Source organism: Tarenaya hassleriana, unplaced genomic scaffold (genome assembly GCF_000463585.1).
Source record: "Tarenaya hassleriana unplaced genomic scaffold, ASM46358v1 Cleome1, whole genome shotgun sequence".
Lineage (NCBI taxonomy): Eukaryota > Viridiplantae > Streptophyta > Magnoliopsida > Brassicales > Cleomaceae > Tarenaya > Tarenaya hassleriana.
Window position 1 is genome coordinate 5,412,116 of NW_010960187.1, and position 25,066 is coordinate 5,437,181.

General features: G+C 39.3%; 4 protein-coding genes across 10 annotated transcripts; 2 read left to right on the plus strand and 2 right to left on the minus strand.

Annotated features, from left to right (window-relative positions):
- The first annotated feature begins 924 nt into the window (after window positions 1-924).
- LOC104812936 (vesicle-fusing ATPase-like) lies at window positions 925-7,095 on the plus strand. The gene is made up of 20 exons (XM_010540363.1): window positions 925-1,189; window positions 1,603-1,698; window positions 1,773-1,854; window positions 1,946-1,996; window positions 2,408-2,578; window positions 2,768-2,922; window positions 3,012-3,120; window positions 3,618-3,717; window positions 3,811-3,866; window positions 4,109-4,174; window positions 4,246-4,328; window positions 4,543-4,676; window positions 4,764-4,974; window positions 5,319-5,450; window positions 5,530-5,590; window positions 5,680-5,739; window positions 5,829-5,887; window positions 6,084-6,171; window positions 6,325-6,513; window positions 6,626-7,095. The coding sequence occupies exons 1-20, from the start codon at window positions 1,005-1,007 to the stop codon at window positions 6,767-6,769; spliced, it is 2,232 nt and encodes a 743-aa protein (XP_010538665.1). The 5' UTR covers window positions 925-1,004; the 3' UTR covers window positions 6,770-7,095.
- A 3,679-nt stretch (window positions 7,096-10,774) lies between these two features.
- Window positions 10,775-16,815, plus strand: LOC104812923 (homeobox-leucine zipper protein PROTODERMAL FACTOR 2). Of its 2 annotated transcripts, XM_010540349.2 has the most exons (13): window positions 10,775-11,078; window positions 11,691-11,873; window positions 12,601-12,933; window positions 13,042-13,159; window positions 13,566-13,754; window positions 13,853-14,293; window positions 14,414-14,515; window positions 14,624-14,824; window positions 14,919-15,093; window positions 15,222-15,493; window positions 15,596-15,691; window positions 15,821-16,240; window positions 16,377-16,815. In XM_010540349.2, exons 3-12 carry the CDS (start codon window positions 12,701-12,703, stop codon window positions 16,214-16,216), a joined length of 2,223 nt encoding a protein of 740 aa, XP_010538651.1. In that variant the 5' UTR covers window positions 10,775-11,078; window positions 11,691-11,873; window positions 12,601-12,700; the 3' UTR covers window positions 16,217-16,240; window positions 16,377-16,815. The 2 variants fall into 2 exon arrangements, with proteins under 2 accessions (XP_010538651.1, XP_010538642.1); XM_010540340.2 differs by lacking the exon at window positions 11,691-11,873.
- A 100-nt stretch (window positions 16,816-16,915) lies between these two features.
- On the minus strand, window positions 16,916-21,502 carry LOC104812944 (polyadenylation and cleavage factor homolog 4). 4 transcript variants are annotated; one of them, XM_010540399.2, is made up of 9 exons: window positions 21,048-21,501; window positions 20,704-20,805; window positions 20,342-20,584; window positions 19,628-19,784; window positions 19,189-19,533; window positions 18,815-18,960; window positions 18,326-18,655; window positions 17,728-18,243; window positions 16,916-17,552 (listed from the first exon to the last, which is right to left on the minus strand). In XM_010540399.2, the coding sequence occupies exons 1-9, from the start codon at window positions 21,387-21,389 to the stop codon at window positions 17,508-17,510; spliced, it is 2,226 nt and encodes a 741-aa protein (XP_010538701.1). In that variant the 5' UTR covers window positions 21,390-21,501; the 3' UTR covers window positions 16,916-17,507. The 4 variants fall into 4 exon arrangements, with proteins under 4 accessions (XP_010538701.1, XP_010538692.1, XP_010538677.1 ...); XM_010540390.2 differs by having other exon boundaries at window positions 19,129-19,533; XM_010540375.2 differs by having other exon boundaries at window positions 18,326-18,960; window positions 19,129-19,533; window positions 21,048-21,502.
- A 309-nt stretch (window positions 21,503-21,811) lies between these two features.
- On the minus strand, window positions 21,812-25,020 carry LOC104812988 (RNA pseudouridine synthase 6, chloroplastic). 3 transcript variants are annotated; one of them, XM_010540450.1, is made up of 9 exons: window positions 24,692-25,020; window positions 24,196-24,324; window positions 23,832-24,086; window positions 23,668-23,749; window positions 23,217-23,332; window positions 23,060-23,114; window positions 22,868-22,979; window positions 22,615-22,784; window positions 21,812-22,497 (listed from the first exon to the last, which is right to left on the minus strand). In XM_010540450.1, the coding sequence occupies exons 1-9, from the start codon at window positions 24,913-24,915 to the stop codon at window positions 22,213-22,215; spliced, it is 1,428 nt and encodes a 475-aa protein (XP_010538752.1). In that variant the 5' UTR covers window positions 24,916-25,020; the 3' UTR covers window positions 21,812-22,212. The 3 variants fall into 3 exon arrangements, with proteins under 3 accessions (XP_010538752.1, XP_010538760.1, XP_010538768.1); XM_010540458.1 differs by having other exon boundaries at window positions 24,196-24,335; window positions 24,692-24,781; XM_010540466.1 differs by having other exon boundaries at window positions 24,196-24,284; window positions 24,692-24,776.
- Window positions 25,021-25,066: the final 46 nt, after the last annotated feature.

Below are 25,066 nucleotides of genomic sequence, written 5' to 3' on the forward strand. Positions count from 1 at the left end.
AAAACGTTAACTATTTATACAAATGAAAAAACTTCTCTATAAATATACTCAAATCTGAAAACTTTGAAAAAATGGCCAAAATATATATATATATATATATATTACACAAAACTTCAACTATCACCACCATAAATTTTGATTGAACTTTACGTTTGTAATGGATTCTGTTTTTTGTTTTTTGTTTTTGTTATATTTCTGTTTTCATGGTAAATCACAAAATATATAAATAGATGGGAAAAATATATGGTTTATAAAAACATGTAAATTTTTTAAAGGGTAAAGGTTAAATGTCTATACACAATTGTAAGGGTAAAACCCCCAACTTGCAAAAATATATACAAATAAACCTTGAATTTGAAAAACTGTCATTCAATCCTCAAACTTGTAACTTGTCACTAAATAAAACCTCGAACTTGCAAATTATTGTTCTAATAAAACTTTGACCGGTTTGACCACAATTTCAAACGATCGGAAATCTACGTATTAACGGATTGTTGATGTCACCTTATACATGTTATCAATTTTAGTTTAAAAAATGACATCAGCAATCCGTTAATACGTGTATTTTCGATCGTTTGAAATTGTGGTCAAACCGGTCAAAGGTTTAGGTTTATTAGAGCAATAATTTGTAAGTTCGAGGTTTTATTCAGTGACAAATTACAAGTTCGGGGATTGAATGACAGTTTTTCAAGTTGAATGTTTATTTATATATATTTTTGCAAGTTGGAGGTTTTTTAGGGGTTTTACCCAATTGTAATAATCCTTAAAGTTTTTGTAACAAGATATTATTTCCATTTTATTACAAAGAGAAAGTCAGATTATTGATATTAATACCATATTAAATATTAAATAAAAAACATTGAAAGGGAACATTATAAAAAGCCCATCCATGACGTCTGACGGAATGAGATTGTTCTTTCTGTTCGAAAGGTTTCCTTAGCGACGGAGAAAAGAAAGTCTCAGAAAAAGCTCTCTGATTTTTGGGCGACTAATCGGCGACAACCATGGCGGGTCGCTTCGGATCGCAGTCCTCTGCGGTGATGATGACGACGGTGACCAACACGCCGACGGCGGATCTCGCCTTGACCAACCTCGCTTACTGCTCCGCCTCTGATCTCCGTCAGTTCGCCATTCCCGGCTCCGATCTCTTCCTCGCCAACGTCGGAGACGCCTTCATTCTCTCTCTATCATATCCTTTTTTTTTCTATCCGTTTCCTTTTCTATGCAATTTCAACAGAATATGATTCTGCGAAATGGCACTTATTTACTATTTGGTGGGTTTGTTTTGCCTTCCGGACGTGATAGAAGTCGCATTTGTCGATCGTGCTGGATTTTCCGGAATTGGGTTTTGAATTAAAGAATCAGCTGACATGATTTTGACTGCCTAGATGTGTTCTTGAATTGTTGGCTCGGTCGAGCTTAGCCTGACTTGAGTACATGATCAACCAAACTCGTAAATTAAAAATTGTTATGTATCAATTTGGATTTGGTCCTTCCGGGTGTACCATTCCTGATGCTAAAATCATAGGCTTGTTGAAATTTGCTGCCTTGTCCATTGTTTTATTAGCTTCGATGCGAGTTTTGAACTTAACTGGAAAATACTCGACATGATAGTATCCGTGATGGATATATTGGTTTAAATGCTATTCAACGGCGGCATGCGAGGGTTTCTACCGGTGACATGGTCTCTGTGGGCAGGTAAATATCTTGCAGCTCCCATTACCTTTGTCCCGTTTCCTTTCCAATTTTTGTTGATTCTATCATGTTTGCAGATTTATTCCTCCTGAAAATTTTGATTTGGCTTTGCTAACACTCGAGTTAGAGTTTGTAAAGAAGGGGACTAAAAGCGAGCAGGTTTGTAGTTTGTCAACTTCCATGATGTCACTACTTGTGATCTTTACTGGCTGTGGTACAAATTAAAATCTGTGTTGATCTTACTTAACAGGTTGATGCTGTTCTGCTTTCGAGCCAACTTAAGAGGAGATTCACAAACCAGGTAGGGGGCTCAGATTGTATGTTTGTGTGCTGATTCTGTGTATGCTTACTATTAAAAGATTCATATAATTGTTGCCATATTCTGCGTTTCAAGTGTTTAACTCGTTTGCAAATAAATGAAATAAAGATGTGGATATGGCTGTATGAATTAGATGGTATAGATTTCCAGTGCAAGCAGTTAGTATATGGATTTCTTATGTTATCATTCATTTCCACTGAACCATTGGTTACCCATGAATACTTCTGGTGAATTTTCTGCAAACCTCTCTACTATCTGCTGGTGGAGACTAAGGTCTCTGTGTTATTAGACTATCGTATATCATCTATCTGGTTGTTGACTATTGCCTCTCTTTTACTTCATAGTTCATACGACATTAGGATCAACTAATTGAAATCATTCATACTTCCACAGGTCATGACAGTAGGGCAGCGAGCTACTTTCGAGTATCATGGAAACAATTACATATTTACAGTCAACCGAGCAGTTGTAGAAGGTCAAGAAAAATCCAATGGCATTGAAAGAGGGATGATCACTAAAGATACATATATTGTCTTCGAATCGTCAAATGCAAGTGGCATAAAGGTCTGGTTTCCATCAATGCTTCTCTACTTGTATATTTTTTAATCAATTTACTCTAGCGCCAATCAAACAACAATTTGTGCTCATGCATTCAGAACAGTAGGCATGTGTTTGCTTTTGCTTCTGGCAAGAAATGTTGATCGCCATCTTGTATCATTCATTTTGAACTTAAGCTTGTACTTTTGTTTGCAGATTGTCAATCAGCGTGAAGCTGCTAGTAGTAACATATTTAAACAAAAGGAGTTTAACCTTGAGTCACTGGGTATAGGTGGTCTTGGTGCAGAATTTGCTGATATATTTCGAAGAGCTTTTGCTTCTCGTGTATTTCCTCCTCATGTCACGAGCAGGTTCTGTGGTTGAATCTTCGAGCAGATGTTAAATTTTACTGTGTTTTGTGTTTATCTCTCCTTCTTAGTTTAATTATTTTGGTTTGCAGACTGGGGATAAAGCATGTAAAGGGGATGTTACTTTTTGGACCTCCCGGTACTGGCAAGACTCTTATGGCACGCCAAATTGGAAAGATGTTGAACGGAAAAGAACCAAAGGTACTGTTGATTCTCTTAGTCTTCACTTAGGTGGGGAATAATAAGAACTTTTAGGGTTGTAGTCCTTTAATTTTATCTTGTTTTTTAATTGTTTAATAATCTGGACTTTCACACTATGAAATGCCTTTAAAATGTTGAATGCCCTTCATAATATGCATTTGTATTTTTCTTTTATAAATTGTGATTGGTTGTGCACTTTCTGCAAGAATTTCTATTACTGTTTAGAGGTCCCATTTTTTCCATCAGACAGGCTAAGTAGCCTTGCATGGTTGACTGACCTGATTTCCGGCATGAGCTGTACTGTCTGTCAGACATATTGTTCGTTGCTATTTTATACATCTTCTCCACATCTTGATGGTCTATAGTTTCTGGAATAATGCCATCCTAGCTGCTTTTGTCAAACAGACCAAGAGATTCATTTCTAGGAACCAGATTCACTATCTTTCTTCTGCCAATCTCTAAATGTTAATACATCTGTTCTTCTGGTGCAATGTTAGATCGTTAACGGTCCTGAGGTGCTGAGCAAGTTTGTGGGTGAGACAGAAAAGAATGTTCGAGACTTGTTTGCTGATGCTGAGCATGACCAGAGGACCCGAGGTAAGGAAGAATTTTTATTTTATCCCGATCTCTATTTACAATTTTCTTTTGTCTCATATGCACTGATTTGAGATTCTTTTTCAACTTTTTCAGGTGATGAAAGTGACTTGCATGTAATTATTTTCGATGAAATTGATGCTATCTGTAAGGTACACGGATTTTCTGTGCTTGTTGGAGAAATTTTTTTGAAGTCTGAAACATACTTCTGTTGCCTTTCGTGCTATACATTTCTCCATTGATTGTAGCAAATAGAATTATACGACATATTATTGTGGGGCTATATGCGGTTTCCCGCTTTGGAGTTGTAAATATGTGTATCAGATTCAATATCATTTGTTTGTATGGAATACAATTTCGAAAATCTGAGAAATCATATGCTTTGCCTATCCAGTCAAGAGGATCAACCAGAGATGGCACAGGTGTCCATGACAGTATTGTTAACCAGCTCCTCACAAAGGTCAGCCATAGATCAAGCTAATGTTAAAAGATTCAGAGTTTTCACTGTGTGGCTGACAATTTGCTTTTCAGATTGATGGTGTGGAGGCCTTGAACAATGTTTTGCTTATTGGAATGACTAACAGAAAAGATTTGCTTGATGAAGCCCTTCTAAGGTTATTCTCTTACATCTGCTAGTTGCTTTCGCTGTTCCACCTATGATACAGTCGTGGCCGCAAAAGATAATGAAATGTGTCTTTATATCCTAATCTGTGGTGTGTTGTTTTTCATTTGGAAGGAAATCAGCCAAAGCCTACTCTTTGCTGATATTAATTGTTGGGTTGAGTTTATTAGATGCCTATTTTTGACATTTTTGTTTCTACTACATAGGCCTGGAAGATTGGAGGTTCAGGTTGAGATAAGCCTTCCAGATGAATCTGGACGTTTACAAATTCTTCAAATCCACACAAACAAGATGAAGGAGAATTCTTTCCTCGCTGCTGATGTAGATCTCCAAGAGCTTGGTATGATTATTCGTAGATAAAACTTCTGAGTTCTGTAACTCCAGAACCGTTGAACAGCTACATGATTTTTCTGTTATATTTGACTAGCTGCTCGGACGAAGAATTACAGTGGTGCAGAACTTGAAGGTGTCGTGAAAAGTGCAGTATCATATGCTTTGAACAGGCAACTGAGCATGGATGATCTAACGAAGCAAGTGGATGAAGAGAGTATTAAGGTTTCTATGGAGGATTTTATCCATGCTCTCCATGAAGTTCGACCTGCATTTGGAGCTTCCACGGACGATCTTGAACGCTGCAGGTAATTTTCTTGAATCACTTCTCACTTGAAGAAAAAGGACTTTACTTCTCAAAAGAATTCAGGCAGTTCTGTAGAACTAGTTGGATTGCAGATAGATGGGCAACTACTTGAAGTCTTGAAATTGAATTAAGTCTGATCCTTGCAGTCATAGTGTATCTTTGCTTGTCTTTATTTCATAATTTTTGTTACTGTGGTTTGTGCGTTTTTTTTAAATTTCTTTTTTGCAGTCAGCTTTCTCTTCCTTTTATCTGTGTGTGTGTCTTATTGGCCGGGAAATTGGCAATGTGATATGTGTCCTTTTTGCTTGTCACTCTGATTATTGATCAACCCGGTCATGTATGTAGGCTCAATGGCATGGTGGACTGTGGTGATCGTCATAATCACATTTATCAAAGAGCTATGCTACTGGTCGAGCAAGTTAAAGTTAGCAAAGGAAGTCCTCTGGTCACCTGCCTTCTGGAGGGACCAAGCGGCAGGTTGATTATCAATAGTTTGTATCTCCTCTTGTTCGCTTTCCCGTTTGTACCTTTTGCTGATTCAAAGCTTTCTCAACAGTGGGAAAACCGCATTGGGGGCAACTGTTGGGATTGATAGTGGCTTCCCATATGTCAAGATAGTAAGTATTCTTCCTCCTCTGTTTAAGACAGTTTGGGTTCTACCCTTTGTGCCTTTATTCAAAACTTTTTTATATATATATTTTGGTAGGTCTCGGCTGAATCCATGATCGGTCTACATGAGAGCACAAAGTGTGCCCACATTGTCAAGGTCTGTCCATTTCAAACGCTGTCCCTCCTTCATTTTCTCTTCGTTATGTTGTGTATCGACTCTTGGTTTTACGGTTGTGAATGAGATAGGTGTTTGAGGATGCGTACAAATCACCACTAAGCATAATTATCCTTGACGATATCGAAAGGTCGGTTCAGTCGACAGTTAAAACGTCAACCGAGCAAACCAACCCTAGAATTTTTTTAAAAAAAATCTCATGAACAAAGAGGTGTCTGTCTTTAGGGTTTCGAAGTTTTTTTACACACAATCTGTTCAGCATCCTTTGCATTTCCTCGTGTGGATTCTTTACTTCGGCTCAATTTCTGGATCACTATGGCTTGCAGGTTGTTGGAGTATGTAGCAATTGGCCCGCGGTTCTCAAACATAATTTCTCAGACCCTGTTGGTCCTTCTCAAACGACTCCCTCCTAAGGTGTTTTATACCACTTCTTCATTCATGATCTCGAGACAATTTTCCGAGGCTGAACTAAATAAAAGTTGTTGGTTTTTGTTCGTTTGTTGGTAAAACCATTTGGGGCCTGACATAAATTTTCCACCTTTGGGGAAATCTTGTGGTTGTTGTCAGGGCAAGAAACTTCTGGTAATAGGGACCACAAGTGAAGTAAGCTTCTTAGATTCTGTCGGAATATGTGATGCCTTCTCTGTCTCGTACCATGTCCCGACTGTCAAGACAGAGGACGCGAATAAAGTGCTGAAGGGGTTAAACGTGTTTGACGAAGATGATATCAACTCAGCTTCCGAGGCCCTCAATGATGTGAGCAGCAACTAGCGAGCTCTTCACAATTGTTCTATGTTCTCGTTATCTTTACCGATACTGATAACGTTCGTCCTCACTGGTTTTTTTTTTTGTAATGTTTTTTTGTCAGATGCCTATCAAGAAACTATACATGCTGATCGAGATGGCGGTTCAGGGAGAGCGTGGCGGGTCTGCAGAGGCGATCTATTCCGGAATGGAGAAGATTAAGCTCACTCACTTCTTCGACTGCCTTCAAGACGTCGTCCGAATCTAGCTTTTCGTCTTTCCGCTGTTTCGGCTGCTGCTTTACTCAGCAAGATTTTCCGACAGGCCTTTTACACTTTGTACCGAGTCAACTCGGATGGTTAGTGAGTTTTTTTTTTTTTTTTTTTTTTTTTTTTTTTGATGCTAAACGTGGGTTCGAGGCTTCGAGCCACCACGGTCGGGCGTGGGCTCTTTACACTGTACCATGTCTCATTTCTTCTTCTCCATCGGGCCACGTAGATATTGGGCTTACATCTGGGCTTTTATCGGCCTGCTCGCTGACCTCTTTTTATGTCACGAGAATATTATATACACGCACGTGTTTTTTTTCTCGTAGTCACGTGTATACACTAAAGAAGAGCAAAGGATGAATTTCTCATCCAAACAAATTCACCCATTAATATAACTATCTTAGTTATATAATAACTGAATCCAGAAAAAAAAAATTATCGTATAAACTTATTAGACTATATTATATAAATTTTTTTAATGATGTATATACATATACATACACATGTTTATTTGTATGGAGTTGAGAACTTTTCATGTCAACTCAAATTAATGAGACGAGGCTTTCAAATATTTGTAAATTTGAATTTAATGTTCAAAAAAATAAAAGGCGATGTCCCGTTCCTTTCCAAAACCCACAAAGATGCAGCGGTTTTAATGCATATTTACTAAACTCCAACTGAATCTAACAATTGTTTCTTTAAAAAAAAAAAATCTCACAACCGTCCACCATTCTATATTCCCAACGAATCTTCAAATGTCTTCGAAGCATCAAACCCCAAAAAAAAAAAAAAAAAAAAAAAAAACACGTTTTGACATTTTTTGTACATTTAGTTAAGTTCAATTGTGCATTGAATCAGTAAAATATATTTATATATAGAAATATTATCCACGTGTAAACTTATGGATTTCCTTTCTTCTAAAATACCGTATAAACGTAATGCTGATTTTTTTTATTTTATATAAAATTAATTTAAATAATTAAAATTAATCAATAACATTGGATATGTGACCAATATTACTGAGCTACATGCAAGTTTATGGTACCTCTATAAATTTTATTGTCAATAAATATCCTAAACGTGATAATTTGGAATTGGGAATGCCACATATCTAGATAATTGATTACTTTTATATCACTATCCATAAATCCTGATTCAAATACGTAAGAGTATCATCTAATATTATTATTTTTGGCAAAGTATAATCATTATTTGGCAAAATAAAGTAAAATATATAGTATTATATAACAGTGTGGTATATATTTTCTAAAATAATACTGAGTATGGAAAATTCTCTAGAATTGAAAAAAAAAACGTATATTTGGAGGAATTTAATGAGTTAGTTGGTGGGTAGCAGTCGCACTCCTTCCCACTAGCTATTATTGGAAGATGACGTCCCAACATTTCTGCAACTCCATTTACGTAATTGCCCCCACGATATTGATTCAATTACTTCTTTGTCCATCCCTACACATCATGACGTTTTCGACGTACCAGATACAACTACCTGTCGTTTTTCTTCCGCTGTTGGTGTCCCTCGAATGAAAGCACAGTACAATGCGTGTCGTCTCGATAAACGCATTAGCATCCATGAATGCACCCCTGTGTCGACCTGACATAGAAGAATTAAAATAGTATCAGTATGCTCTATTACGTCGTATAATATATATATATATATATATATATATATATATATGTATTGAATTATTTTATCTATATACATATATGTGGCCCGAAAATTTTTATTCTTTTATATAATAGAATGTCGTATAGTTCAATTTACTCCCAAGCAGTAACATTTTTTTTACGTCTCCGCTATTCTCTCTCTCTCTCTCTCTCTCTATATATATATATATATGTTGCTATTTTATACATCTTCTCCACATCTTGATGGTCTATAGTTTCTGGAATAATGCCATCCTAGCTGCTTTTGTCAAACAGACCAAGAGATTCATTTCTAGGAACCAGATTCACTATCTTTCTTCTGCCAATCTCTAAATGTTAATACATCTGTTCTTCTGGTGCAATGTTAGATCGTTAACGGTCCTGAGGTGCTGAGCAAGTTTGTGGGTGAGACAGAAAAGAATGTTCGAGACTTGTTTGCTGATGCTGAGCATGACCAGAGGACCCGAGGTAAGGAAGAATTTTTATTTTATCCCGATCTCTATTTACAATTTTCTTTTGTCTCATATGCACTGATTTGAGACGTTCGTTCATACACATGAAAGAACATTCATAAAGTAAATTTTGTCACTTTCTCGTTAAATAAGTAGTGCGTATGTGTGTGGTTATAAAACTACGAAACCATATATAGCTTGCTCGAATGTCACACGTAGAACACGCCATGAGGGAATCATGTCGCCTTTAGGACATTAATTAACGTCTTTCGTGGATTGAGCAAACTCAAATGTAATTATTTCCTAGTTATGTATTTATCACGTAATTAACCTCACTCTTTCTATACATAATAATCTACAGAAAACTGAAGTATATATATACACACACTCATTCCCGAATATAATAAAAAAAACAATTATTTTAGGATATACTAAAAGTTTCATTGAGCACATATATGTGAAATTAAGATTAATTTCCTTTCATTTATATGAACTAATAAAACTAATGTTAGAGATATTAGAAACAATTGATTTAGGGCTATTGATATAGACATGACACACACACACATATATATATATATATATATATATATATATATATACTCGTGTATATGAGCGCTAGCGTGTATATACATGTATAGATGTAGGAGTATATGTATCATGTATTGTGCACTTACCTACGTATATATGAGCTGTACTTCTTGAACAATGTATGGTCCACAAAAGATTCGCTCCCCAACTGCATTAGTCATCCAATCGAGTGGCCGTTTTAATTAACATAATTAATTAATTAAACAAAACCATTAATTAATATAACTCCAAACTTTTCATTTACATTTGTTTTGTCGTCGCCTTTTACTTCTCAATTGAATTCATCTATTTCCTTTGTTACTCGAGAGGATCCAATCCCGTATGTATGTGCTTACACACCATTTTTTTTTAAAAACGAGGCATTTTATTTTTATATACACTCACTCGTGTATGTATATACATGTATACTCGCAAAATATAGAGGATGGACAGTATTGTAATAAATTCCTTTAATGTGGATTACCTCTGACCTATCCAACTTTGCTTATGAAAACATTAAAAACGTATAAAGAAATTAGGAGCATCACATGTTTTTTTTCTTCCAATGATTAATTTATTCAATTAGTAAACCATATACGCACTATATGTATAATGAATTAAGAACATTCTATTACTAAGATATTATATGAAAAAATAGAGAAAATTATCTTGGATTATTCAACTGGTAAAGAGAGCGGGTAAAATTCTTTTCCAATTCGGATTCGAATTTCTATTTAGAGGGATATTCACATGGGTTTTTTTATTTCTCTGAATAAAAAAATATAATTGGGTCGAAGATTTGGTGAATTTTCGGATTATAAAAAAGTTATAGAAAATCATTTACATATAGAAGAGAAGGAGAGAGGTAGCATTTACATTAATTTCCATACATTTGGGACATATGTAAAAGTACAATGAGAACACACATATATAAAGACCGAGTTGATTAATTAATCACATCTAAAGAAGAATAAAATATTCGGTAATTAAAAGCAATAATGAAAGACATGGTACTATAGACGATAATTTAATCGTTCTCTCCTCTGCATGTCTTTGGTTTTGTCGACGTACGAGAATCCAATAAGTGAAAGACAGTGAAAAAAAAAAAAGGGATCATGAGGAGACGCAAAGTATAAGTCAAGACACAAGTCCTCGGAGAAATTTACTACATTCAAAAACCCAAAAACTATTCAAACATGAGATGAGCTGAATCTCTCTCTCTCTCTCTTTCTCTCTCTAAGGAGCATTAATGGAGGTTTTCAATATCATAAATGCAATTGCACCCTCTCTATGCGCTCCGCAATAACTCCTTTTACAGCCACATCCTCAACGCATGTCCCCTTCTTCTTCTTTCGTCTTCTTCTTCTCTCCACCAAGTTGAGATCTCCGTTTCACCAAAATTCTTTCTCTCTCTACGGCGTGAGACAACCAGAAAACCGGTTTTCCGGTATCCCGCCGGTTAACCGGAACCCTACCACGGTACCCTTTTTCCCGGTTTTCTTGTTTGGTAGCAAAACCAGAGAAGCTGAGCCTAAGAGGAAAGAAAACCATAGAAAGTCTGAAACTAGGGTTTCTTGTTCGCTGTTTCCTGCTCAACCCTAATTTTTCTCCGCCCCGATAAGTAAGATCTCTCTCTCTCTCTCTCTATATATATATATACATAAGCTATTCACTCTTGGATTTTCCAAGTAAATTCAAGCACATGATATCAAAATATTCCAGACTTTTACTGATCCAATATTGTATGTTTTAATTAATGTCCGTATAATCTATTCTTCCCCGTTGCTTATATACATATAATTGATCTCCATTTTTATCTCTTTTGCGCGTGTTTGTGTGCACTTTCTCTCTCTTTCAACGAGGGAAATGACGATTTAAGCAAGGCGTTACGAAACTCTATGGAATTGGAATTTTTAAGGGGTTTGACGAAATCTTCCTTGGTGTGTGTTGTAATGTAATGTGTCAAAAAAGAGTGTTGACTTCTTGTCAACTCTTCAACTAAGCTATATCTACTCCCCCTACGCATTTTATTAAATTATAATTACCCTATTTTTCCAATTAATTTTACTAGAAACGGTCCATTGTGGCACGTAGACCAAGGTCAATTTAATTCTTTAAAATTCTGAAGAGCGGAGACTTTTGCAGAAATAAAAACCATTTCTTCTTTTGCTTTTGCAATTTTTGTGGTTTCGTGAATCTCTCCTTTTATCTTTTTTTTTTTTGTTTTGGACAGAGAAAAGAAAGAGAGAGAAGGTTCTTCAAAATCAGACCCAAAACGTCAACCGAGCAAACCAACCCTAGAATTTTTTTAAAAAAAATCTCATGAACAAAGAGGTGTCTGTCTTTAGGGTTTCGAAGTTTTTTTACACACAATCTTCAGTTCGGATCTGACCCAATATAGCGATGAGTTACAAACGTAAGTATATATTTAAATACATCTTCTTTCGTCTGCTAGCTTCTAGCTCGGCTAGGGTTTCTTGGAGACATTATATATTATGTTTGTCGTCCTCATCATCGTCGTTGTCATCATACATATATATAATCTCTTTCTTTAATTTTTCCTTCTCCGGACGATAGATCCAATGTTGCCGAGTCAAGATTGATTTGATCTTGTATGTATATATACATATATACATACACACACACATGCTTTTGTGTATATGTGTGTACAGTGTATGGTTGTGGACCTTCGTCGCCTCTTTCTTCATCTTGTCGCGTTCATGATCATTTTGAATATTCCGTTTTAGTATCTTGTCTTCGTTCAAGATCAGATGGGTTATATTCACATTTTACTATATAAGAATACATGTAGTCATCATTCCTCTTTTTGACGAGAGGAATACGTGTGCGCATCTATATATACACACACACATGTATATGTATATATATGTGTAACCACACACACACACACAAAAGAAGAACTAAAAAAGAGAGAGGGGATATGTATATTCTTTTTTTATTGCTTGTGAAAGGGAGAAAATCACATGTTAAAGGTATGTATGTGCAGTTGCATATAAGATTTAGAGATCGCCTTCTTTATTACACTGATCTTCTTCCATTAACCTCATGGCCATAGTCTCCTATAAAATTCACGACCATTTTTTCACACACATCCTTTGACCAAATTGATTGTTTTCGGGCAGTGGAAGATACTTGGAGAAGAAAATCAAGTTAAATACGCTTCCTCGGAGATTTGAAGAGATCCAATTAATTTCCTTTTGGGATACATCCATCATCATCATCATGTATCATCCAAACATGTTCGAGAGTCATCTCATGTTCGATATGACCCCGAAGAGCTCTGATAATGACTTGGGGATAACTCAGAGTAGAGAAGATGATTTCGAGACGAAATCCGGCACTGACGGCACCACGGAGAATCCATTGGGCGAGGAGCTCCAAGACCCGAACCAACGTCCCTCCAAGAAGAAGCGTTACCACCGCCACACTCAACGCCAGATTCAAGAACTCGAGGCGTAAGCAAATTTCTTCAGCTTCCCAGTTTATGACTCTTTATGTATTTTTGTTGTGTGTTTTGGGGATTTGGGGTTTAGGGTTCATGTTTTTGGGGGTTGGGTTTTCAGGTTCTTTAAGGAGTGTCCTCATCCAGATGATAAGCAAAGGAAAGAGTTGAGCCGAGAGCTCGGGCTAGAGCCTCTTCAGATTAAGTTTTGGTTCCAAAACAAACGAACCCAGATGAAGGTGAATATAACCCTTTGTATATATGATCCTTCTTCTTTCTTAATATAAAAAGTGATCTTAAGCAATTCTTTAATTGTAGAGGTGACTCATAACAAAATGTATGCATGTTAGCAATGTTATTCTGTCATCCAAAAACTATGGTTCACTTTGTTTGGTCTTAATATAAAAAGGGATCGTTTGATCTTGACATTGGTCTGATTGGAACATTGGTCGGAGTATCCATTTTGTCCAAGTATGATTATATAACCTCATGTTTATCCATGATGTTGAACTAAATTTACCAAGACTGTTTCCAAGTCTATGTTGAAAGTGCTAAATTTCATTGGTGTTGAATCTGCTTATAAGTCATATACATTTTGATGAGGGGGTTGTGTGTGTATGTATATATGTATGTATACATACACAGGCGCAACATGAGCGGCATGAGAATCAAATACTGAAGTCTGAGAACGACAAGCTCCGGGCGGATAACAACAGGTACAAAGAAGCTCTCAGCAATGCAACTTGCCCTAACTGCGGCGGCCCAGCTGCTCTCGGGGAGATGTCCTTCGATGAACAACATCTCAGGATCGAGAATGCTCGTCTCCGCGAAGAGGTAACTATCAAAAACCACACACTACCTTAATCTGAAACTGAATTTGAATCTGAATCTTTGATCATTGGGTCATTGTGATGTTGGATATGTATATTCAGATTGACAGAATCTCTGCCATTGCTGCGAAATACGTTGGGAAGCCATTGGCTTCTTCTTATCCTCATCTCCCGTCCCACATGCCTTCGCGTTCGCTTGATCTCGAGGTTGGGAACTTTGGAAATCAGACAGGGTTTGTAGGGGAAATGTACGGGGCAGGAGACATTCTCAGGTCGGTTTCGATCCCTTCTGAGGCAGATAAGCCTATGATCGTCGAGCTTGCGGTTGCTGCCATGGAGGAGCTTGTCAGAATGGCTCAGTCCGGCGAGCCCTTATGGGTTCCTGGTGAAAACTCGGCCGAGATTCTCAACGAAGAAGAATACTTCAGAACTTTTCCCCGAGGGATTGGGCCGAAGCCTCTAGGCATGAGATCGGAAGCATCAAGAGAGTCTGCCGTTGTTATTATGAATCATATCAATCTGATCGAGATTCTCATGGATGTGGTACATATGCGAATTTCCCCTTCTTCGATTCTCATATATAATTTCAACCCGTCTTAATATTTGTAATTCGCATAGACGAATGACTGAAGCTAGCTCTTGCCTTCGCTGTTTGGATGACAGAATCAGTGGTCATGTGTCTTCAGTGGAATCGTTTCAAGAGCAATGACATTAGAAGTTCTCTCAACCGGAGTCGCAGGGAACTACAATGGCGCCTTGCAAGTGGTAGCCTTCGACAATCTAATATCGCAGAATTAGATTACTTGCATCACAAGTTGCTTTACAAAATGCTGTGATGATGCGTTCAATCGGTATTTTTTCTTGTATCTGCAGATGACAGCTGAGTTCCAAGTCCCGTCCCCACTCGTTCCAACTCGCGAGAACTACTTTGTGAGGTACTGTAAACAACACAGCGAAGGTACGTGGGCAGTTGTGGACGTCTCTTTGGACAGCCTACGACCAAGTCCGATCTCCAGAAGCAGAAGAAGGCCCTCAGGTTGTCTGATTCAAGAACTGCCAAACGGATATTCAAAGGTAAAGCATACGAGAGAGCCAGATTAAGTATTAGGGTTCATAATTTGAAATGCAGTGAACTGAAAAAGGTTTTGGTTTTATTGCGATGGTGAAGGTGACATGGGTGGAGCATGTGGAAGTGGATGATAGATCGGTTCACAACATGTACAAACCACTGGTTCTTACCGGTTTAGCTTTCGGGGCGAAACGTTGGGTCGCTACCCTCGATCGTCAGTGTGAGAGGCTCGCCAGTTCCATGGCCAGTAACATTCCGGCTGGAGATCTTTCCGGTAAGCTAAAATTACATCTGAATCCTGGCGGCTGAGGGCTATTCTGAATGATATAAAATGTATGGGACCGAATTGAAAAATAACGAATTTACTAATCCGGTCCCCTTATTTCTGGGTAATTATCGAAGTCATAACGAGCCCTGAAGGGAGGAAGAGCATGCTGAAGCTGGCGGAGAGGATGGTGATGAGCTTCTGCAGCGGCGTAGGCGCGTCGACTGCACACGCTTGGACAACATTGTCGGCGACAGGATCCGACGATGTTCGGGTCATGACCCGAAAGAGCATGGATGACCCGGGAAGGCCGCCGGGCATCGTCCTCAGCGCCGCGACTTCGTTCTGGATCCCTGTTCCGCCGAAACGGGTCTTCGATTTCCTCCGCGATGAGAATTCCAGAAGCGAGGTATTCCGATTCGACCCGTTTATATTTTCTTTCTAGATTTCACGATTTACATTTTGGGGTCAAAGTGATGGTTTTTGGTGATTTGTGGTTTGAAATTCGCAGTGGGATATTCTCTCAAATGGAGGGCTCATTCAAGAGATGGCTCATATCGCCAATGGCCGCGATCCTGGAAACTGTGTCTCCTTGCTCCGAGTCAATGTAAGAATCTGAAGTTTCTTGTTAGATTTCGAGATTCGTTGTTCCATATTATATGAACCCTTTGATCGCTTCCTCGTTTTCTGGGGATAAAAATTCGAACTTTTTCCATGGGTTGCGGTGATGAAACAGAGTGGGAACTCGAGCCAGAGCAACATGCTGATCCTACAAGAGAGCTGTACGGACGCGACAGGGTCGTACGTGATATATGCGCCGGTGGACATTGTGGCCATGAACGTGGTGCTGAGCGGCGGGGACCCTGATTACGTGGCACTGTTGCCGTCAGGGTTTGCCATTCTGCCGGACGGATCAGGTGGAAATGGAGTTGGGGCGGGAGGAGGAGAGGAAAATCAAGAAGTGGCTTCGTCTTCCGGTGGATGCGGTTCCCTTCTCACAGTTGCATTTCAGATACTTGTGGATTCTGTTCCGACGGCTAAGCTATCTCTCGGGTCAGTGGCTACCGTCAACAGTCTGATCAAATGCACGGTCGAGCGGATCAAAGCCGCTGTCTCCTGTGATGGGGCCTGACTATGGAAGTTTCAGTTTGTTCAGGTATGTTCTTGAATGCAAAGGTGATGTCACCAAGAACGAGTAGGATCCATAAAATGTGGTCTTATACAGTCAAAGATCTTTTGGTCGGACTTCTTGCACAGTTAAGAAACATCACTTGTCTTTGTCTTTGTTGCAGAACCGAGAAGAATTAAGTGTGTGCAAGCTTGAGCAGATCTACTTGTTATATATCGATATCGTTTTCTTTTTGGTTTCTTGAATCTCCAAAGGAAGTCAAGAACGCACCTTTTGCGTTTATTCTCTGGTCGGGTGTGCGAAAGAGGAGAGACCCTCGGGCTGAGAAAGAAGGGTAAAGAGGTTCGGGTATTGACTTCTGCTGGAATCGTTTCCTTTTGTTGAGACCAATCTTCATCGTTGTCTTTTTAGGGTCTGTAGTTGCTGTTTAGGATTCTTTAGTAAAACGCTGGACGACTCTCTCATCACGTTCGTTGTTGACAATCTGACGCCGTTCTGTTTCTTTTGTTTATTCGGCAAAGTGTAACGTGTTTTTGTTTGTATCCGTCGCCTCTTTGTGGCATTGACATTACGTAATATGTGATGAAAACTGCGTTATTTAAGTGTCGTCTCTTCACAATGTCCGACAAGACGGTGTTTTCAATTGAGAAATGCCTGAATGGAATGACTATTAAACGTCACATTTGAAAAAGATACATACTGTTGAAAAGAAAAATTGTTCAGTCCATAACACAAATGCAAAAGAAACATTTATAAAAAAAAAATGCAAAAGAAACAGCATGAACACATCGGCCTCTAATTATGATCCTGTTTGACATCGTTCCATCCCTTCAATTATGTTCTTCAATGTAAAAAAAAAAAAACCATAAACAGTCTCAAAACCCCCAATTTTATGCAGATGAGATCTCAACTCAAACCCATCAAAGAATCTTGTTGTCCGGAAAGAGACTTCTCAAGCTTCTTCCCCTGCAATATCTCAACATGCCAAAAGCAACAACATACAGACACAGCAATCCACAGACTCTGTGATCCGTCACTGTCTGGTTTTGATAAATTTTCTGTTTATTTAACGTTTCCAGCAAGAAAACTATGCATCCTAGCTCGCAATAGGGTTTAGAGGGCATGGAATATGGCAGAACGTAACCTCTTTTTGTGCATGGTAATACAAGAATTCCAGATCAGAAGACGGTAGATGCGTAAAGTATTGGGTGCAGAAATGCAGATAGATGATGATGCAGAAGAAGAAACAAACTCATATTATAAAGTTAAGGACCTACAAGTCTGTCAAACGGGGTCAACTCCGCATTTTTTTTCTTTGATTACCCTCTTCCATATCACCCTGAAAAGAAAAAAACAACCATTAGACAAAGAGAGTTTATCGGCTGGATGGAATTTACCGGCTTAAATTATGACAGATTCAAAGTTGTTTGTATGCAAATGAAGTTCACGAGATTAAAACACATGGTTTTTTTTTTTGGGGGGGGGGAGGGGGAAGACGTCGGAAAAGCTTTTACCCCATTGGACTCTGATCTGCATTTTGCATGCACTATAGGACCTAACTGAGACTTCTCCATGCCTGCCGCTGAACCATCGGGGGCATTCATGTACACGGCACCTCTATACATCCATTCCTCGGTTTCATCACTGTAGAAGTCTTCAAATGGCTCACCACATAACGCGCATGAAGTTTGATCTTCGTCGGCTGGAACAGCCAACTCTTCATCGTCTTTCTTTTCTTCTGTTGGTTCAGCCGGTAAGAACCCAGGCGCTGCTTCAGTTCCCAGTGCCTCTGCGCCACTAAGCCACATGCTAGCGCTTACAAACCATTTCCGAGAAGGCTTCTGCTTACGGCTCTTGGACATCCTGTTTCTTGTAACATGCCAATCCATGTGGCTGCTGTGCTCTTCTTGGCACTTGAAACGAAGACCACATGTTGTGCATTGTCTTGGTAGATCCGCATATAAAGCACTTACTGCAGATTCATGACGTGCTTTGATCAAGTCCGCGTCAAATTCAAGCCCCAGCGAATCCTACATATAAACTAACTGATCAACATGCTGTGATAAGAAAGCAATGGAGTGATATATCTGAGAAGACAATTTGAGTGGCTACCTCGGTAGCAGGCTGATTGTTTAATGATATCAAACCTTGAGCCATGAGAGAGCCAATCAGACCAGAAAATGCTCCTGGTGGTTGATTAGAGATTGCTGATGATACATTCTGAGAGACGGATCCTAACTGACATAAAGGCCCTGAAGGAAGAGGAGGCATGGCTCCACCCCCCACACTGAAAGAATTATTTGGTACACCATGTATCGGTAAAGGGGGTCTAATTGTTGGCCCTTGTGGATGGTATCCGTGACTTACATGAGGAACCAGAGGCTGCATTGGCCTTGGAGCCATTGCAGACGAAGATGCCAAAGAGTTTATTTGCAACTGGTTCTGTTGAGTCAAAGAATTAAAATGACTATATGACTGGGAAACCTGGTTCTCAGGCCTATACAAAGGCTTACCAGGCAAGCGATTTGACATTCCATTACCAGGATTAACCGAATGTTGCAAGTGAATAGAAGGTACAGGTAGAGAGTGGGATCCACGCACATTTAAATGTGACCATGTCCCTGTTGATATTGGTGGTTTCAATCCATCGGGGATAGAATCAGCACCAGAAGGTCCGATTCTTGATAGCACAGAAGAGCCCCTGTCAAATGGAGGAACCTCCAATTCACTGCTCGATGACGATAAACCTACAAAAGGAACAGACACTTTCAACTCCTTCTCTACTCTAGTATTAATAAGCTAAGATGAACGGGAGAAATTTTTGTGTCAAATTACGTTTTCCTTGTAGCTGATTATGATTAATAACACTGTCCTTAATATCAGGTTCAGTTCTAATAGAAAATCACTAGGGTTACCTAATCTGGGCCTTGCCCTTACACTTCCTACTGCTGGGGGGGATGATCTCAGAAATTTACCAGTCCTGCTACGATCCAGTGTAGGGCTCATGTCCTCCCAATCAAACTCTTCTTCTTCAGTGTTCTGCCATGATGTCGTAGCCACCGTACCCTGCATACCATTTATATCAATCTTTCCCGAGTGAATTGGTTTAATGTTTGTAACATGTTTGCTAGTGTCAACTCCATATGCGTCAATCAAAGCTCTGGGTCCTTGGCGATAATTTCCATTGCGCAGTATGTCCTTTCTTCGCCATTCACTTTGTTCATCATCTCTGCCTGTGGAATGACCGACTCCGTAACTAAGGGCTGGATTAAAAGCAGATGCCCCGTCACTAAATCTCCTAGGAAAACTGTCAGCTCCACCTGCGAAGTCATTTAGGTCAGGGGATAAGCACCTATTTAAACCAACTAAACAGAGGTCTTGCAGCTCCAAACTTGAAGGTCGATGAATAATTACCTCCAATTGCCGAGGATACGCGGGAAAATTTTCCTACTGCACTAGCTCTTGTTCCTATCAGAGAAGATGGACCCTCTAACTGATCTTCAGGATCATCATATCCAGCTACAGAATTTTGGCCATATACTCTTTCACTAGAATTGACTCCTCTCAAAGTCTGCAAATCATGCAAGAGCAGTTTAGAACTCTTGTACTAAAGACTTCAGCATGTTTCACTCAAACACACAAGAAAGCAACTAATGCCAAAAGATGCATAATTCCAGAATGGCTATAGTCTAATAGAAACAGCCTTATCTTAACTCTAACCAGCTCATCCATCAGAGTGCCCCACAATCTAGATTGTTTCAAAGAAACAACTGGTGAAGAAGAACATATAGAGAGCACCTATTCTAAACAAACTTTCTCTAGCCTCTAACAAGCTCAATCATCAGAATGTAAAACATTCTAGAACACTATGATGAACAACTGAGAAAAAAATAAAATACAGAGAATATGACTAATCTTTCAATTCTTAATTGTTTACTTGTTACAGACAAAATAAGAATTCCCACCTTAACTCGCAGAGAAATATATTCAGTCATGAGTCATGACTATCAGGGAATCTGCTGATGTATTTGCCAAATAAATGCATAATGAAGACCACTATGTATTTAGACCAGTCAAAGAAAGCTTATTAAGTATAGTGATAGAAACTAAACACAAAGTAAAGCTTACACTTTCTGCAGCCAAAGGCTCCAGCCTGCGTATATACTTTGGATTCACATGTATGCCTCTTGTTGGTTGAGGAGGTTCAGAAGTCCTCGAAGAAGATTGGTGGTTGGCGGCAGAAGAAAACTGCAGTTGCAACTCAATCTTGCGTAATACAGAAGATGGAAATACAGATGTCCATGTCCCAAACAGGTGGCGCATCGAAGGATGCACACTCGGATGTGCTAGCCTGTATGCCTCGCAGAAGAGCTACAGCACCATACAAGGCATAATCAATGATCCAAAACTTCTACCAATTCTGGATCCAACTAGCTTAGGGTCAACAATATGCAAAAGATAAGGCAGTTATTTTGCTACTGTCTGCTCACCTCGGGTAAACGGGAAGAGAAGCAACGGATGTATTCTCGCCCAATGTTCTTAACAATACTGTCCAAAAGATAGAGAGAAGGCAGCTTTTGCTCAACTGGAACCTGCATATCCATGTACGCATATCAGAATAATTTACTCAGTCCCGTTTCAACACTCTTCTCCACATCAATCTCATGCCACAACAAATTCGGAACGCTGCAAATCCCAAAAAGTAAAAACCTCACTTTTCTCTCTATACGACTCTGCGAATCGAAAACCTTATCTTTCTTACAATCCCACAGAGAAAATCACATAAGGCTTCGAACCACGCAAGGATACCAAAAGAACGAAACAGGCAACAAACCTCGAGGATTCGTGCGCAGATAGCATTGGCAATGCCTTCGGCATGTTCCCGCTGTTCCCCGGCGATTATGGTGAGATCAGTGATGATGGGCTTGGAATTGAATGTGAGCTCGGCCAAAACGACCTCGTAGAGATGAACAATCTCCTCCGTGCGTAGCGGCGTAACTCCATCCTCTCCGGAGACGGCGTTGAGCTCCTCTTCGCGCTGACTAAGCAGGGCCCTGAACCGGTCGAGCAGCGACGGTGGCGGCGGTTTCTGAGGTAGCTCAACGGGCATGGCTTTGTTGCTGCGAACGCTGTTGATCGAGAGAAGCCTAGTGTTCAGGACCTTCTCCGATTCCATTCGGATTCAGCAGCAACAAACAGTGAGGCATAGGGTTAGGGTTTCTGTCCACCATGAAATCGCGAGAATTGCCACCATCGAGGGAGGGACAGAGCGAGCGACAAAGGAAAATTTTAGAGAGACAATTTTTTATTTTTCATTTTTCATTTTTCCTCAATACTTTTAGAGATATCTATTTTGGCGCGGTATTTATTGGAGGAATCAACTAAACCCAATTTCTGATTTAAGGGATCCTTTAAAACAGACGGGAAAATATATTTTCACCCCCATATTTAATTATTTTTCTCCTTCAACCCCTCTTATTTCTATAATTTCAGTTGACACCAAATTATATTCAAGATCGAGATGTCCTCTGAATCTGCGGCTCTTTTAAAATAAATGGAAACTCGTTTCAGGATTTGGCCTGCAAAATCTTGGTAAGCTAAGAACACAATGACACACCCACATAGCTTTGAATAGATAAACAGAGAAATGTCTTTTTTTTTTTTGTCACATTGGTCGTCAGATCATTGGATTAAAGATCCATAATAAGAGAAATACATAGTTTAAACCTTTAGAGATTGTGTTTGCTTTGGGTAGCATTGCTGTCTGGTTCAGATTCTTGCTTGAAGAGTCCCGAGAAGAATGAAGTTTTGTCTGTCTTACCCTGAAGCCCTCAAATCAAGGTCCTCAATTTTTGAAGATGTCACTGAATGGGTAAGCCACCAATTCCTAAAAAAAGAAGAAGCTTGTTCTTCTTGATGGTTTCTGCTTTCCTGAAAGAGCACAAAATCTCGAAGGGACTTGGACAACAACCTCAAAAGGCTCCAAACCATCAATGTGATTAGCAATTGGATCTCCACCATGGAGTACCCGCCTCGTATAAATGCTCTGTGTCATCGTTCCACGCGATTTGACAAGCTTGAAGACCAATTCCTACGCTGGGTTCTTTCCCGTGTTGGGAAATCCATTCAGAAACCGCGATTTCACTATCGTGTTCACTCATGCATGTTTTCTTCATTTTCCCAAAAGGGTTGATCCCAGGGTTCACCATTTCTGCTATGGCTGCTGGCATGTACATAGAGTCGCCCACTAGTGGTGCCCCACAAGCTGCTAGCTGAGCCCGAATCTATTACCAAGATTTGAAGAAAGGGTGCAATAGATGAAACACTTGTGCAAGGGTGAGTTTGATAGAAATATCCAATCGGTATTTGTGAAGGAGATAACTATGGATGAACCAACCAACCTGGTGAGTCTTTCCAGTTAAAAGGTTGATTTTGCACTCGTAGGCATATTCTTTTGAACGCCAACCGCAGTCTTCAATGCAGTATTTCTTCTCGGTAGCTGCATCTGGCCAAGGGAGCTTCTTGCATTCTAAAACCTCAAGTTGACACAAATGCCAACCTTTGATTGGATCTGCATCATGTAAATATAAATATTCATAGAAGCAAAGTTCAAATTATGTTTGGTGGATGAAAAGTTCAAATAAAAGTTGTTACCTTCGGACACGAGCCTTGGAGCCATGTTAATCGGCCGCATGTAATGTGTGATGATTCCAGTGGGTATAGGTTCCGCAGCAAGAGCTAAATAGAGTTTCTTCACCTCTTTATCCTTGATGATAAGAGAGAAAAATTGCATGTTTTAGGAGCCAATTTATGAAACTATATAAGAAAATGCAGAAACAAACTCACTCTAATTTTTTTGTGGAAGACCGAGCAATACTCCTTTGTCCTAGCAAAGACAACACTGCAGAGAAAGAAGAAAAAAAGGCGGATAACCTGATCACTAAAGATGTTATATGTTAAGTAACAATCTTCCAAGATGAAAAAAAACTTCACAAGACAGCACCAGCCTTCTGTGCAATTATCAATCTGATGAGTTGTCTTCAATGGTTCTGGTAAACCGAGTGCGCGTGTGGTAAATGTGGCACAGCTTTCTTCAATGTTATCGGTGGTGCCTCCTACCTAGAGAATCAAATTGCCGAACATCAAGGTTCCAGAGATAAAGACAGACTAATGGAACATAGTTCTCCTTTTCATCAAGAATATGTAAAACAGACTTGACTGGCTGAGCAATTAGCCACCAATTCTGCACCTTTAACCTTTGATGAAGAGTGAAGTTAAAAGAATTCATAAAAGAGTTGCAGAAGGATTATTAGCATCAAGCATATAACCGTATCCATTATGTATAAAATGGTATTAGTCCAATGATTACCCAGCAGCAACACATTTTCTTGCATTCTGGTAAAATGGTGTTCAAGCATCTTGAGAAGAAAACATAATAGAATGACTTTACATACCGAAGTGCCAGCCGGTTTATCCAAAATAACATAAGAGTCGGTGACAGCGATTACCCGAGACTTCCAATCAATTTCATAACACCTAGTAAAAGTTCTTCACGTCAAGTGATCATCAATTATCATAACAGCTAATACCAAACAATCATCTGATAATTTTACTTCACCTTGGGAAGCGTTTTGGGTGGACATGAACACGCAAATAAGTTCCAGCTTCGACATACTGATCTGTGTGAGTTACCCGAAATGTTTTCTGAGCTTCTCGAACAGTTTTCCCTTTGATAGACGTCCTATTGCTCAGTACAGATGGGGAAGTCACTTCTTCAAATAACCTAACTTGCTCAGGAGTTGCAGTAGGCGGGGGCTTAGGACATACGAGGGCATAGTATACAGCTCCAAAATGGATAAGATCTGCAACATATCTTCATAAAATGAAAATGTATACATATTACTCCATCCCAGCTTTTCCCTAAATAGAGGATACCCTCAAGACATTTATACAACACCATATTGGGAAAATAGAATACTCACAAAGGAGGAAGACCCAATGATTTACAGATAAACTCAGCAACAGGACCCCCTTCTAAGACGACCAAATGCTCAACTCTTAGTGGCATGCTCTGCGAAGGGCATGGCATCAATCGGCCATATTCAGGGTATCTGGCAAGGAACTGGAGATTCAAAATAACTAGAAGAGAACACAGAATGCGATGCATCAAATGAGTTACCATGAAGTCACGAAAACAGCAGCCAAATTGCAAGACTGAGATAACCTTATGAGATTTTAGTTCATGTCTAACGGGAAAGACAACATAAATCCAGCTTGATATTTTGTGAAAACATAAACACTCTCGCTGGTCTTTCTCCGACCATGTATCATCCAAAGAACTTCGAAAAAGCCGATCACTTTCAACGAGGCACACCAATTCTTGATAATGTTGCTCACAAGTAGGCAAATTAAAAACTTGAGCAAAATTAACAGAAACCCATTGGAGAAAAATGCAAAAAGAATCAAAATTTAGCATACCCAGAAGAGGAACAAGATATGGTTTGCCTCAGAATATCACTGCGCTGTAAGGACAAGCACGTAAACCTCCTCAAAGAAGAAGAAGTGGAGACACTCGGAAAGGTTTTGTAACGAAGTTCATCGGTGAGATAAAGCAGAGGAGAAAAGGTGGATGCTAACGTGCGCAGAACGGTGACCGGCGCACCAAGACACCGGTGACCGGCGTTAAGAGTCGCCGAAGCCATTGATTTGATTCTGCGAAACACCGACCTCGCCCTATGTAACTGGAGAAGTAGAGGAGGTGAAAGGTTCAACCTTTATCGTTATGACGCCAAATTCGTAAAATGGGCCTTTACTAAATTAGGACTAGGGTTTAAGGCCGGACGACAAATGAAC